General features: G+C 35.2%; 2 protein-coding genes across 2 annotated transcripts in view; one reads left to right on the top strand and one right to left on the bottom strand.

Moving 5' to 3' along the window:
• Positions 1 to 3,106, top strand: part of LOC137922711 (protein bric-a-brac 2-like) — a 37,382-nt gene extending 34,276 nt beyond the window's left edge. Inside the window, exons 9-12 of the mRNA XM_068765747.1 lie at positions 1,179 to 1,301; positions 2,025 to 2,176; positions 2,693 to 2,750; positions 2,886 to 3,106. Of these exons, the coding sequence (XP_068621848.1) occupies positions 1,179 to 1,301; positions 2,025 to 2,176; positions 2,693 to 2,750; positions 2,886 to 3,011 (459 nt within the window). The 3' untranslated portion in view covers positions 3,012 to 3,106. The remainder of the gene's footprint in view (positions 1 to 1,178; positions 1,302 to 2,024; positions 2,177 to 2,692; positions 2,751 to 2,885) is intronic.
• Positions 3,107 to 12,038: 8,932 nt separating this feature from the next.
• On the bottom strand, positions 12,039 to 12,910 carry LOC137923088 (uncharacterized). Its single transcript, XM_068766221.1, has 2 exons — positions 12,830 to 12,910; positions 12,039 to 12,277 (listed from the first exon to the last, which is right to left on the bottom strand). The coding sequence occupies exons 1-2, from the start codon at positions 12,903 to 12,905 to the stop codon at positions 12,039 to 12,041; spliced, it is 315 nt and encodes a 104-aa protein (XP_068622322.1). The 5' UTR covers positions 12,906 to 12,910.
• Between the last annotated feature and the right edge of the window lie 1,412 nt (positions 12,911 to 14,322).

Here is a 14,322-nt window from a genome sequence, read left to right on the forward strand (position 1 = left end):
TTTTTTTTCAACAACGAATTTGCTAGTTCCTCTAAGGCACAGTATGGTCAGCGCTTTCTCACGTGGCTATTGCTATTTTAAAGTGATTTAGACTAAGCGCTTTCTCACTTCAAGTGCTGAAAGGGCTACCTGTGTAACTTTGAGACCGTTACTGTGGATCATTTTAAAAAACTAAGTTATTGCATCGGTTGCAGAGATCTTAAGTTACGTGGACGCTTTACAGAGTGGCTAGATGCAAGGGCTTGCAATAACTGCCTCTATAGGCTTTCATTTGATAAACGTTTACTATTCTTATTTAAAGGCGCCTCGGTTGCTATTGTAGTGTAGATTGTGAGAGTTCAGTGTGTTCACTATGTCTATAAAGCTATGGGAGATGGTATGAAAGTTTTTTAAAACATTTTAAATTATCTTTAATTATTACGCGGATATAAGCTATACGAATAGACGCGTCGGGCGTGTAGGAATGACTGTCCGTATGCCGCTCACGTCTCGCTAAGTATCTGACACCATAACATACGTGTACATACAAAAGGATTACAAAGCGCATCTTAGAGGATATTTGTATACTTACGGTAGAGCAGGCAAAGGTAAGTTCTTCCTTAGCTGGACCGACGACATAGTCTTGGTGATCGTGGCGATGTTTGAGGGAAGCCTTGCAGTGGACCTCTATCAGCTGACATGATGATGTTGAAGTGTATATAAGAGTATTTTTTAAATTTATGAAACATCACCATGTAACATATATAATTTTTAAGTAAGAAAAGGACCAATATTTAGCCACTTCCGCACGACACAGTGTCTCTGTGTTTGGCACTAATCGGTGGGGGGGTGAAACACGTGTTTAGTGAATTAACGGTGGCAGTTGTGTAATTCGCATTGTTTGCCGCATACGCATTTATCAGCGGGCTGGCGGGCGGTGCACTTTGTTGCACGAATACCACTGCATGTGCGGAAGTGGCTAAATATTGGTCCTTTTCTTACTTAGAGTGGACTTCCGCAAGGTAATGGCTGATTCCATTAAATATATAATTTTTATATTAAAGCGAAATGTTTAATCTTTTGTAGAGTTCATTTTCAAATTGCCCCACTTAACAATTAAATTGCTCCCCTGTGGGGCTTGGGTCCGCATTGGGAAGATTGATATATGGGGTATTACAATTATATCTGAAATCTTACAGACGACGCAGATTCAAACCGCGGCCCCGTTCGTGGAGCTACGGCCTAAGATAATGACCATCGGGCCGGGGTACACGCCCGGCGTCAACGTCATCCACGTGGGCGATCGACCACAGGTCACTCAGGTAATGTAGTATTGAATCGCAAATATGTTACTCAACCAAAAAGAAGATATAAATTATCATACATCATACAAAAGTATCTATTACCACTAATCGTTGACATATTTGTCCACATTACGTATGGATAAAAAAAAAACCACGCAAAAGACAGTTGGTTACTTAATTTACAACTGTCACGGTTTGTTCTTCTTGTTCTTGTTGTTCGTCTTATGCTCTTGGCAGGACAATTGTTATAGAGAAGGTCGATGTTCAGCCCAAAGTTACAAGTTAATATATTGTATAATACTTCTTATGTATTATTCTTTTAAGTATTAATTAATTTTCGCAGCACATTGAGATATGAATGTTAAATAGTTGTACTATTAGAATTATATGCATAAAGTTTTACATATTACTGAAATAATAATAAGCAAGTATTATTGCTAGGTATAGGTTTTACCCGAAGAGCGTCACAGTGACTGGTGTTGCGCTGCTCGTGTCTCGCGCATTTATCGACTTGTGGTCACCACTTGGGTACATTTCGGCCCAAACAGCCTACACTGCCAGACGAGCAATTCTTTGAGCTACATTGGTGACCTTGTTTCTTCTACGAATCTTTTTATTTAGTCTTGAAGTCTATCGCCTGTTATGATAAATATGATGTAATATGCTACAACTGCTAATAAACCCAATAAAAATGAAGACGTGTAGTCAAAGGAATTGAGAATTGAATCCATCGGTATGCAGGCGAGCCAGTCGACGCAGGGCGCGGAGTACAGCATCAACAAGCGCATCCGGCGCAGCGAGGTCGTGCTGCGGCAGGCGGCGGACTGCGTCAGTCGCGGCCTCACCTTCCAGACCGTCTCCGAGCAGTTCAACATACCAATCTCCACAATACGGTCAGATCGCGTTACATTCTCCTGAGACATTCACAACTACACGAGACATATACACATATACGTAGACACGCATACAATAAGACATACACACACATATATTTGGACATATATTAAGATAGTTATGGATGAGTAATCATTAAATAATAAATAAAAAATCATTAAGATTATGATAAAAAAAAACATTAAGATGTGAAATAAGACAAATGGTATCTATTAGGAAGACCGGAAAGTAATGTCGCTTTCTTAAGTTAAATTCACACGACTACATTTTTAAAAAGTTTTCATTTATTATCAACAATATATTCACCTTCGTTATCAACAACCTTTTGCCACCTAGTATGCAAATTTTCAATGCCGGAGTGGTAAAAATCAATCGGTTTTTCTGTAAAGATGTCGACAGTTACATTACATTCCGGGCCCGCTAATATATACTGATATGACATGTCTTTATATATTTTTTAAAATGTTTAGAGTTCCCATACATCTGGTTTAAGAATGTTATATCGTTAATGACAGGTTCTTCATGGCACGCAAAGGTATTCTTCCGCGTCGGCGTCGCGGTCGCAGCGCTCAGGTGAGGGTAGTTTTATATTTCTTTAGACGATTCGGTTCGGGTACCATCTTTTCAATCAGATAAAACTGACGATAAAACTGACGGAACTATGACGTCATGAAAAAGATGTGTATGAAGGTTTCTCGCTGATTGCAGTTAAACCGCACGTGCAACAGTCCGGAGCCTCCGTTCCACATGCAGCATTTCAAGCTGCCGGACATGATGGCGCTGAGGGCCGAGGAGGCGGACACCAGCTCGCCGCCAGATCTCAAGTTACAATAACTGAACTAATTACCTACTATCCTCTTGCAGCCCATCCTATTCCAGTGGGTAGCCAACTTTCTTTTTTCTTTTACGGGAGATTTTATTTAAGTGCTTAATCTATCTTTTAAGTGTGTGTCCATCGGAAGCGTCAAAATCTTTATTTTAATAAGATACGAATATCACTTTTATTTTAAACATGCAACACAAAATCACAGTGTTGCCACTCAAAAAATTGTTTTTTTTTATAACTTTGATGTTAATACGATAGCTATATGTTATTCTCGTTTTATCAAAGTGATGATAATAAAACAAACATTGCATTGTATAAGCGGTGGTGATGGATAAATAAATGAGTTAATAAGAAGCTATTGGAGCGATTGGGAACTATAGATGAAATAAAATTGACAACTAGTTGTCAATGACGCCAACGTTTGACTTTTTTTAATTCGCGATTTTGAAAGCTGGTATTTTGAAAATAAGACATTTTTTGTAGTATTAACTACATTTATGTAAAAAGCTATTAATACTGATTTAAAAATAACAGCATGAGTTACTGTTTACTTTTTAATATTTTTATCATTTACATGATTCGATCTTTTGACTTGTTTATATTATAAATAATTTTGTTTAGTTATCTATTGCTGAAAGTATTTGATAAATCGTTTTATTTTGAAATACAATTTAAAATTGCGTAGAGAATTCTTTTGATCCATTCAACGAGGACGTCTGTAGTATTATAGCATCGTATGCGTATGTAACTGATAAAATAAATATGCTTTATTTAATAATACATGTGTACATAGCTTAGTAAATTAGAATCTCGAATTGTATAAATATAGTTTCGTAGTATTTTTAATACACAAGTAACTGGATGTGTTTATTATATACATGTTAATTTTGTATACAATCGACACAAGCTTTTTAGAGCGGCCATATTTTACAAGTGACGTGACACATGGCGGAATTAAGATGGCGGACGGTTGGAGTTTGAATATCGAACGCGTGGTTTTTGAAAAGATAAAATGATTGTGGGAGTTCTTATTTGTGCGAGTCATATTGCATTTGTTTGACTTAATAATAAATTCATTGATTAACGAATGAATAAGTGCCTTTACGTAAATATTGATGGCATTATTTTTTACAAACATCGTTATAGTGCCTTCCAACCGGACGTCGTTTTAATTTTCCAACGCAAAATAGGCAATGTTTGCCCGATAGCTTTATATATACTAATCGGTAATAGTTTAGTGTGAACAGTTTAGCAGTGTATAGAAACAAAGTCTACATAACTACAATATATTTCACCAGAATTCAATAACACAAATTATTTTTGTACAAGAAAACAGGTAAGTTTTTAATTTACATCCATAAACGTATTATGTATATTTTATTATATTATTTAATTTTTACGATATTTTCACGGCTAAAAATTCCTAATCTATGCCAAATGTTTTTTTTTTTAAACGTAAGCGTAATTATAAATTAAGTTTCATAAATGTAATGTTGCATTTGGTCAACGATATAATACGGTCTATTTTACCGATTCGGTTTTGAATGAAACAAAAACATGAGGTCAGTTTCTATTACTTTCATGTAGCAAATGATGATTTTAAATGCAACCAGACATGTTTATAATCTCTAACCACGTGGTAACGGTTATTTAAACCTTTCGCTGCCGAGCGACTAAAAATGAATTACCCTCGCAGGAGCCGGCGCGATAGTAGGTTGTCTGTACGAACGACACGTATTTGGTTATGTGACAAAATATCCGCACAGGAAGCGTATGCAGCTATCGCGTTGGTAACAAACAAATTAATGACAATGATCATGCAATTATTGATATGATAATGTAAAACAAATGTACGGCGCCAGAAGGCGATGTTCGCTATCAAAAAAGCGTCTATAGCCGAACGCCAGAAGGCGCTGTTTGCCGAGAAAAAGTGTCTATAGTCGAGCGCCAAAAGGCGCTGTTCGCAGCGAAAGGGTTAAGAACTACGCACGTATCCATAAAAGTAATGAAATTATTATTTTTTTAATTTATAAACAAAATATGCATTTATTTAACATTGACTAGTCGTACCGAATTTGGTACTTGTAATCTCAATTGTATACGTTCATTTTTACGGACCGAATTTAAAAAGTAAATTATACTTTTATTTTTATGGTCAGGTTGGTGCAAGCCAAGGCATCTGTAAATCTATTACGCGGGTCGTCAGCCCCGACTACCGTACCTAGTCCCTCTCCTAACAACACGATATACCGATAAAATGCTTAGCACTCTTATATTACTTCTGTTAATACAATACGTATCTTAAGTTAGTAGACATAGAGTTGACATTTACACGGGCGTTTTTTTTTTTTTTATTTAAAATCCATCGCTATGAATCTTTATATGTGGTTAGTAATTTCAACTCCTTTGAGTTTAAACTTTTTTATACATATATAGTAAGTATTTGGGTAGCGTATTGTTATAAAACATTAGCATTGATTGTAAGAATCTTGATCGAGATTTAAAAAGAATGTCACAAATTGCTTTATTTTTGACTCATATATTTTTTATCTGTTAACCGGAAATCTAAATTATCTGTGTATTTAAATTTGTGTTTATCGACCGGTTTTATTTTATGACGTAAACCATTATAGTATTAGATAAAATCATACATCTTAATTTGAGTGTTTTTTCGTTAGCCGGTCCAGAGTGTATATTGCAGGAGAACTGACTAAAACCCCCTCGATGGTCGCTCTTCAAGCTATGTCCCAAGATTCCCGATATTTCCAAGTTAAAGAACACTAGGTTCCTCGTGCTGTGATTTACTGGATAACCCGTCCCGAGGTCGTGGTGCCATCACGATGGTTTTAGACCACATCTCTATAGTCCGCTTCAGAGTCGTTGAAACGAATGCAAGTTTAAGACCCTTACAATATACACCCGCGACTCCGAGGGTCCCGTTTATGGTAGAGGAATACCATTTTCCAGAAGGCCGTCATAAAGCACGTCTCTGCGCTGACGACGTCGTATCTGAGTATATTCTTCCTTTGTCGATTTCTCTCGGTTGTCTTCTTCAGGACCATGACGGTCTCACAGCAGAAAGCCAAGACCTTCCAAATGTATCTACCCTAACCTTTTTATTTGGTTTTGGAGGAGGGTCCGGGGGGAAAATCTTCTGGCAAAACATAAGATAGAAAGAAGAACAGAGTTATGTATAGTTCACGGACCCTTCCGTTCCTTGAACTCATTTCCGATGAAGCTGTAAAAGCCTTAAGACTAACAGAAAAAACTTCTCAGATACAATACAATACAGAATTATGTGAGATTCCTACCCACTAAAACTCCTTCGGTGGTCGTCGTCGGTACTTTTGGAGGTCCCGCCGGAACTTCTACGGAACTCGCAGGTGCATCTTCGTATTGCGTAAAGATACGTCCTGGGGGGAAGCTTAGACACCCTCAGCATCCTCCCTGTACCACAGCAACTCGAGACCACTTGGCGTCGCTGCTCTTCTCTCGTTCGCACTGAATGTACGATGCAGGCCCTCGACCTTAACGCCCGCGATCCCTTATGTTCTTTAAGTCGCCTCTTACGACAGGCAGGGGATACCATAGCCTTTTTGTAATGAAACCGGGCTATTGGCTTATATAACCCTATCGAATTTGAAGGTTCTTAACATTTATAAAAACGAATCAATTTTAGCAGTTGTTATTCTGAAAATACTAAAACAAGCCTGCTTTTCATTTATGCATATTATCAACGGTTTATCGCTTGCGCCCGGCTAACGGAAATATACACATCTTTTCTTATTTTTCCTTTCTATCAATTAGTTTTACTTTAGTTCAGCGTCGTCATCAACTGACGAAGACGACTGCTTACAATTATTTACGACTGATTTAATTCGGCAGCTTTATACTACAAATTAGTATTATAGAAATATTCTAGAGTTGTAGAAATACTTTGTTAATTTATACACGCTTCCTATTTCGGTTTTTAGTATTGATACGCCTGACTAAAGACGCTTTCTCCAGGGAATAAAATGGCAAATCGCTGTTCGAATTTTATGTTTTACTATTTTTAGCATCTACGAGTCCTTTTCATCATCATTATGATCATCATAGGAGGGCATCTTACTGGACATAAGACCCCCATAGATTTCCAGTAGGACTGATCAGTGTCTACCCACAACCTTATCAAGGTTGTATATCCACATTGTTGGTAGCCCAGCGGTAGAGGACTGAGATTTTATGTCATAGTTCGCGGGTTCGGTTCCGAAATACAGTCTTATATAATTCACACTTTGTTCATTAATTATATAGGATTGCCACTGCTAACAAACAAGTTTCCAGAGTATGGATAGCAGCGTCGTCTGTATATGCATACCACACTGCAATCGCTAATCGCCATGCGTGGCGATTATGATACATCCCTTCATAGATATCTTTAGGGATGCCTTGCAGTGGGCGTCTATGATCTGAAACGACGACAACGTCAAAAAAGTACTGCAGAAATATGTAAAAAGCTAGTACTGGTAATTTGACATTTATAATTAAATCCTATTAAAATTCTTAAACATAATAATAATGTAACAACTACAAATTTAAACCGACCTCACTTTGAGTAATTTATTTTCAAGGTTGTTGAAATAAATAAATATTCTAATTCTGAAAAAAAATGTATCTGCCATTTTATTCCCCGGACACTGTTGCGTTTTTATACAATTTTTTATTTTTAAAAAGCTCGACATTTATATCTAAACAACTATGACTACCCGATAAAGGAAAGCAAGGAACAGTTGATAATTTCATTACGTAAATCTAATTTAGTTATAACATGATAGTCACTTGAAATATGTTATTAAATTTGAATTTGAAATTATAAATGAGATACTTCATTCTTTAATACAGTCTAACAATTTTTTTTTAATTATGTAATCCATTGGACATGTGATTGTAATCTGAAAACATCTAAATGAGACAGATCTAATTTATTGAGGGTAGTTTTAAAACGCCGATAATACTTGAATATTGGCAGCTTAATTCGGACTTCCATACGGTCATCAAAACGTATGTAATAATTTGATTTTTTATAATTTATTTTATACGTAACGCTTTTATAGTTTTAAATCCCTGAATGCAGTATTATGTTTTGAACAAGATCTTAGAGGCTTATGTAAATTTGAAACATAAACAGAGATCGGATTTTTTGGTGTATTTTTGACTAAAGCTCTTTGGCTAAGATATCAAGGAGGCGGCTTCAATGTATTATAGATAAGATTAACAGAAGGAGATACTGTTTGCTTGCGCTATGGCAGGTATTTTTTTGTCTTACTCACAACCATCTCATTCACACGTTCGCAAAATGCTTTCCGTAAATGCTCTCCATGAAAAGGTAGCAGCTTGTATCGGACGTTTCTGAAGCCAAGTAGCGGTCCCCTTGGTTCATCTGGCGGGAGAACTCCTCGGAAAGCCAGCGAGGGAGCCCTTGCTTTTAGCTATATATAAAACAGCGCCCTCTGGGCCCTCTCTCCTCGAAAGCATGGAAACCGCAAGGTCGATACTTTAAAAAAAATATACATCAAAATGTTTAATCTCTGAATTAGCCGTATTATATTTCGTTAAGTGATTTTGTTAAGTCATTTGGTTCCTTATTACGACGATGTTTCGTTACGCCTAAGTATTTTGTGTAATAAATATATTCGTTATAAAAATAACGAATTAAACTTTCTGTTGAGTATTACTATAATAATTGCATTGTATACACAATGGTACGACATTTACAACTTTATTACAATAAATCAAACAATTATTGCATCAAGGGGACCGGTAAGTAATGTCGTTTTCTTAAGTTAAATTAACACGGCTACATTTTTAACAAGTTTTGATTTATTATCAAAAATATATTCGCCTTCGTTATCAACATCCTTTTGTCATCTAGTGTAGAAATTTTCAATGCCGGAGCGGTAAAAATCAATCGGTTTTTCTGTAAAACGTCGACAGAAACGACATTACTTTCCAGTCTCGCTAATATAACGTTATGTACAATATAAATGAGCGGTAATTGAAATAAAATGTGCTTGTATTTGCTGAAATATTTTGGTTATATATCTGAACAGTTAATATGAAATACATTGTATCAAGAGATTGAATAATTGTATGTATATTTGCCTAGTCATTGACAAAGAAAATATGGAAATGGCTTCATTGAGTTACTAATACATAGTTAATCTAAATGATTATGTTCTTATTAATTAATATTTATTTTTGTTAAAGATATTCACAACATTCGTTTAAGTAGAAAGTCATACGAATGTATGTTTTGTCTACTATAAATCATATATGTTAATAATGGTATCAATCACAAATTATAATTAACAATTTCATCTAGCAAAACATTAAAATGCAATTAAAAAATATTAGAATCAAAATTGTAATCAAAATATTAAATTATTATAAGCTTTTCAGTATTAACATTTCAACTTACAAAAATGGCAAATATACATCCAAATTTTCAATCTCTACAAACTTGCGACGTGGATTTTGAGCGTCAAATGCCTATGTCTATATCGTATTTAGTTATCGTATAGGGTTGTCACAAATACATTGGTGTTTAATCATCTAGCGCTGTAGCTATGATGGTGTAAATGAAGCAATGGATATGTCAACTTAGAATTTCTCTTAGAATGTCAGCGTTCAAGATCAATGCCGCCGCAAACAAAGCCAGAAGTCGTACTGTGGGCATTGCAATATGAGCTAGAATTATCGTGCCATGATGATTCGGTGTATATTACCTTTCGTAGCGCGTAAGCCGGGAGGAGTCTAGTTTTGCAGCGTATATACAATATACGGTAGACGTGAGAGTGTGTAGACGTATACAAGTGTAATAAACTATTTTTGTGTATATCCTTGTTTTATTTCCCGAGCAATTGTGCCCGCAGACAATCACTTTTTTAATAAAACTAACACACAGATTCCAAATTTTAGATAGATATACTCTTTAGAATTGCGACTAACTCAGACTACAAGTATATTGACTAGTTTGACGATGGATGACAATACGTCATTTTATGTAGCCTTTTTTAACTTTTAGACCTTCGTTGTATGAGTCCCCTTCTTTTATTAATTCCCTCACTGACCTAGTTTGTTGTTTATTTTGTCCTTGTGACGATTTTCTCGCCTTCTCATTTGACTTTCCCAAACGCGAAACTAAACGTTTATGACGTCTTTCCTTTACGCGGAATACTTGTAGAACACATTATACAAGTCAACATAAATCCTAGTTTCATTGCACTAAAGCAAAGATGATATCCCATACCTTTTAAAGATTTGTGTAATGGCAGACTTAATGCATTTACGCATTTTCTACCAGTCAATCCAAGGCGGAGCAGTGGAAATTAGTAGGCAGATGTCCAAGTAAAAACTAAACTAAGACATAAATAATGCTATGAACATATACATAGTAAGTAAAATTTATTACACAATTACTTATAAACACATACTTAAATAATATATATTTTCGTTTTTAGACAGTTATGGCAATTCTTCCGCGAATAGGTTTCAAATCTTTTTGAACTTGTACTGATTTGCCGACTCTCTAACTACGCGAGGAATTTTATTCCAAAGAAGAATACTTTGGACTGAAAAAGAAGTATGTCTGTCTAAGTCATATTTGTGAGGACAAAGTAGTAAAAGATTATTTTAAAATCGTAGATTTCTATCATGATTTGACTCAACGAATTTCAAGTATGGGTTTAAGAAGGGAGACGAAGTGTTGGACTTCAGTATGGAATCGAGAAAAGTTAAGGCACGTAAATATATCCGCTCGGATGGGTAACCATTTGAAATCTGATCGACGAGCAGAGACATGATTTTATTTTTGGAGATAAAAATACGATAACACTTATTAAGAATACGGTCTAGTTCGTTGAGATCTGGATTCAGGTCGAAGTAGCACACTACAGCATAATCGATGATGAGAAGCAAGAGGGACTGAAGGCGCATTGTCTTGGTCTTGATCGGTAGGAAATTTTTCAAGCGACAGAGACAACACAAGGCACCGGTTACCTTTTGAGACATAATTCATTATGTCCATTACCAGACTGGCACAACGAAATGACACAGTTCCGACAAATTTTAATGAGGGTAAACTTTTAATATTCAGTTTACTTAAAATTCTCGAAATTCCTACAATTATGGCCCGACATTTGGCCGGGATTACTATTAAACTGAATTTGTTTGATAAATCGTATATGTGTCCAAATTCATTAGATTTATTGCAACAGGCACATATTCGATGTTTGTCTGTGTGTAAAGCTGCAAGTCATTAATATATAAATACACTCATCAGACATTCAAAGTAAAGGTGTTCATTAATAAAGAAATCGAAAACAATAAGGGAGAAAGAATACACCAGCACTGATACCGCACCATATCGACGAACACCCTTCTAGACGTTTCGTCTGCTAACGAAGACAAGTTGAGAACCAATCGAATGCGTTAGAGAAGATCGCTAGATGGGAGAGAATGGAAAAGAGGACATCGTGATTGAAGGTATTGAAGGCCTTTGAATAATCAAGCAAAGACATCACGGTGACTTTTTCTTGAATAATGATATATTTTGAAAAGATTGTTCGTAAATACGAAAGACCCGAGCCTCAGTTATTGACAGTATCACTGATAAGACTCCGTCTAATGAGTAAGTCACTTCTGTTGTCATACAGCAACGAGCAAGCAGTAAAGTTTTTTGGTTTAATAATAACTTGTATCACTGGATAAATACTATGTATTAGTTCTCAGGGTGGCAAAAATTAAACATAACGAAAAATTCAGTTGATGAGATTTAAAAGTTCAAAACCAAATATTTCTTCAAGTATTAAATTATAGCCGCAAGATATCGTCTCCTGGAAGTATATCTCTCCCATAGTTTTCCAATAGGACCGGTTGGACACGACCAATCGTACCGCATCTTCCGACGACCTGAACAGTTAAGTATAAAATAAAACCTAATCTTAACAGTAACGGAGAGTTTATTTAAAGAAACAAAAGTATGTAAACATTGTCTATTTTTTCGCCAGAGCTTCCTTAAATGCACTTGCGCCTGCTTTCAAGGCGTCCAGAAATTTGGGCCCCTCCGCCGCGAGAGTGTCGGAGAACTCCTGAAGAGTTTTCTGGTGATCAGAGGCGAGCTTATTCAGGGCTTCCTTGAACTTGTCGACGTTAACGTTCTTTGGGTCCGCCACGTCGGCGAACACTTCCCGCGCCTTTTCTTCTGTGACTTTTACACCGTCTACTATTTTAGCTGCAAAAAGAATGAACCTTTAAATAAATAAGACAAAATTGCTCCTACAGCGGGAACATCGTCATCACTTGATGACAAACGGTGACTTTAAATAACATTAATTATACAGGATGATTGGTTATGAGAGATTAAACCTGTTAATATTTAGCTAATTTGTCAGCAAGAAGCTTTAAAGCCTTTTACACTTATTTCAAACCACTCAATATATAGTGATCACTGTGAAACTATATTGGAATGTTAACGGACAATAATTTCTAGCAGTACAAAACTTAAGGGACGGATAGTAAACACTAATTAATCTCGATATGTATTTATTAATCCGAATTTCGAGAAATCTTTTTCTTCATTTGTTACATTATTTATTAATTCTGAAACCACCAGGTTTTGGATAGGGTGTCACATATATTAATTAAAAGAAAATGAGCTATAAATTCACCCTTTTAAAACTTTTACATCTATTACCAATCACCATGTATAGAAAACGAACGGTCTCAAACATAAGATAAAGGATAACATATAAACTGTAAATAATAATTAAATTTTCATATTTACCGTCTTTCATCCATTGTATCAGTCCATCAACACTATTTTTGCCGGATTTTAAAAGTTGGTCGAAATGCTCCTCCATTCCTGTTCAGATAAATCAACTACAATTTTAAAACGATCTAAAAATGGTTGACATTATTAATGCATAATTACTAAAAGGTATCATAGATTAAAGTTTTTGAATGTTTCTAAAGAACATGTAGGTTTCGTTGTTAATGAAGTTTATATATTACAAGTATATTTGATACAATTAAAATCTGACGTTTGTTTTCACGGAATCCGAGAATCTACCCATTTCCGATTTGATCTCGCAACGAAACTCCAAGTATAGTCCTTTCCATTATGCTCTGGTTGATCTGAATCCTCCTTATAAGGCCAATCGTAAACAAATACGTCTTAGTACCATAAGTCATCTCCTAAGCTTTATAGATAAAAAATACATCTATATTATTTATATTTTTCGATAATATTAGTATTAAATTGATGTCTGGCTGAGTTTCTCGAAATTCTGCCTTTATTGATAAGTCAAGCTAACATTTTAGTTAGCTATCAAAAGCGGATAAGTGTTCGTGGAACGTATAAGGTTTGCGAACTCTCATTTTTTGGTCACGCCAAATTACACCCCTGGACCACTTTAAGAATTGATAGACAATATAAACAGATAATATTTCAAACCTGTTTGTGCCCTCTTAAGTATATCTTCAATGCAACTTTGGCTTATTTTTAACAATTTCTTTATGTATTCATTCATTGAGACATGTTTTAATATTATATGCGAGAATTTTAACCAGCCGTCATTTTGAATTTATGTGTAACAGTTGTAATAGAAATTGCTTGACTGTGGCCTGTCAGAATTTCACTTTGACAGCTGTCAAAAACGATAAAACGCAATGGTCAACATTTGACATTAAAAAAAAGAACAATAAAAACTGGAATCTGTGAATACCGATCCAATTATTTACGTTTGCCAACCAGACTCGGTACGACACTATTACATATACAGGTAGATGGGTTATGTAGGTCTAAACGATTTAAAAGGGTGAATGAATTGCTGATTTATCAGTAAAAAGATTTTTCGTCTATTTCCAATCGCTTTAAAATTATTTCTGGAACCATTAAGTTTTGGACACATTTTTAAAGCTTTTATAACTATAACTAACATATAAATATGAATTCCTAATTCCCTTGGTCACGCTGTAATTTGAGAACGACTTTACCAACTCCATTCATCTGTTTCCTGATATTTGTAGACGATTCTTACGATAAAAAATAAATTTTTTAAAGAAACTTGTAAGAAGACTTCCACATCGAATTGCATCGAAGAGTAGATATAACATAAATTACGAAAAAAGTATTTATTTTACATTTAATCAATAAAAAAAGATCACTCTAAAATAAGTTACATTTTTTTCTGTTGGAATGTGTAAGCCCTCTAGTAATGTAACCTCTAGTAGTACAACGTTTATCTGGTCTGACAAGACATATAAAAGTTCAATATT

This window comes from Battus philenor, unplaced genomic scaffold, assembly GCF_028537555.1.
Source record: "Battus philenor isolate CCGP_79_NKW_IND1 unplaced genomic scaffold, ilBatPhil1.0.hap1 SCAF_20, whole genome shotgun sequence".
Lineage (NCBI taxonomy): Eukaryota > Metazoa > Arthropoda > Insecta > Lepidoptera > Papilionidae > Battus > Battus philenor.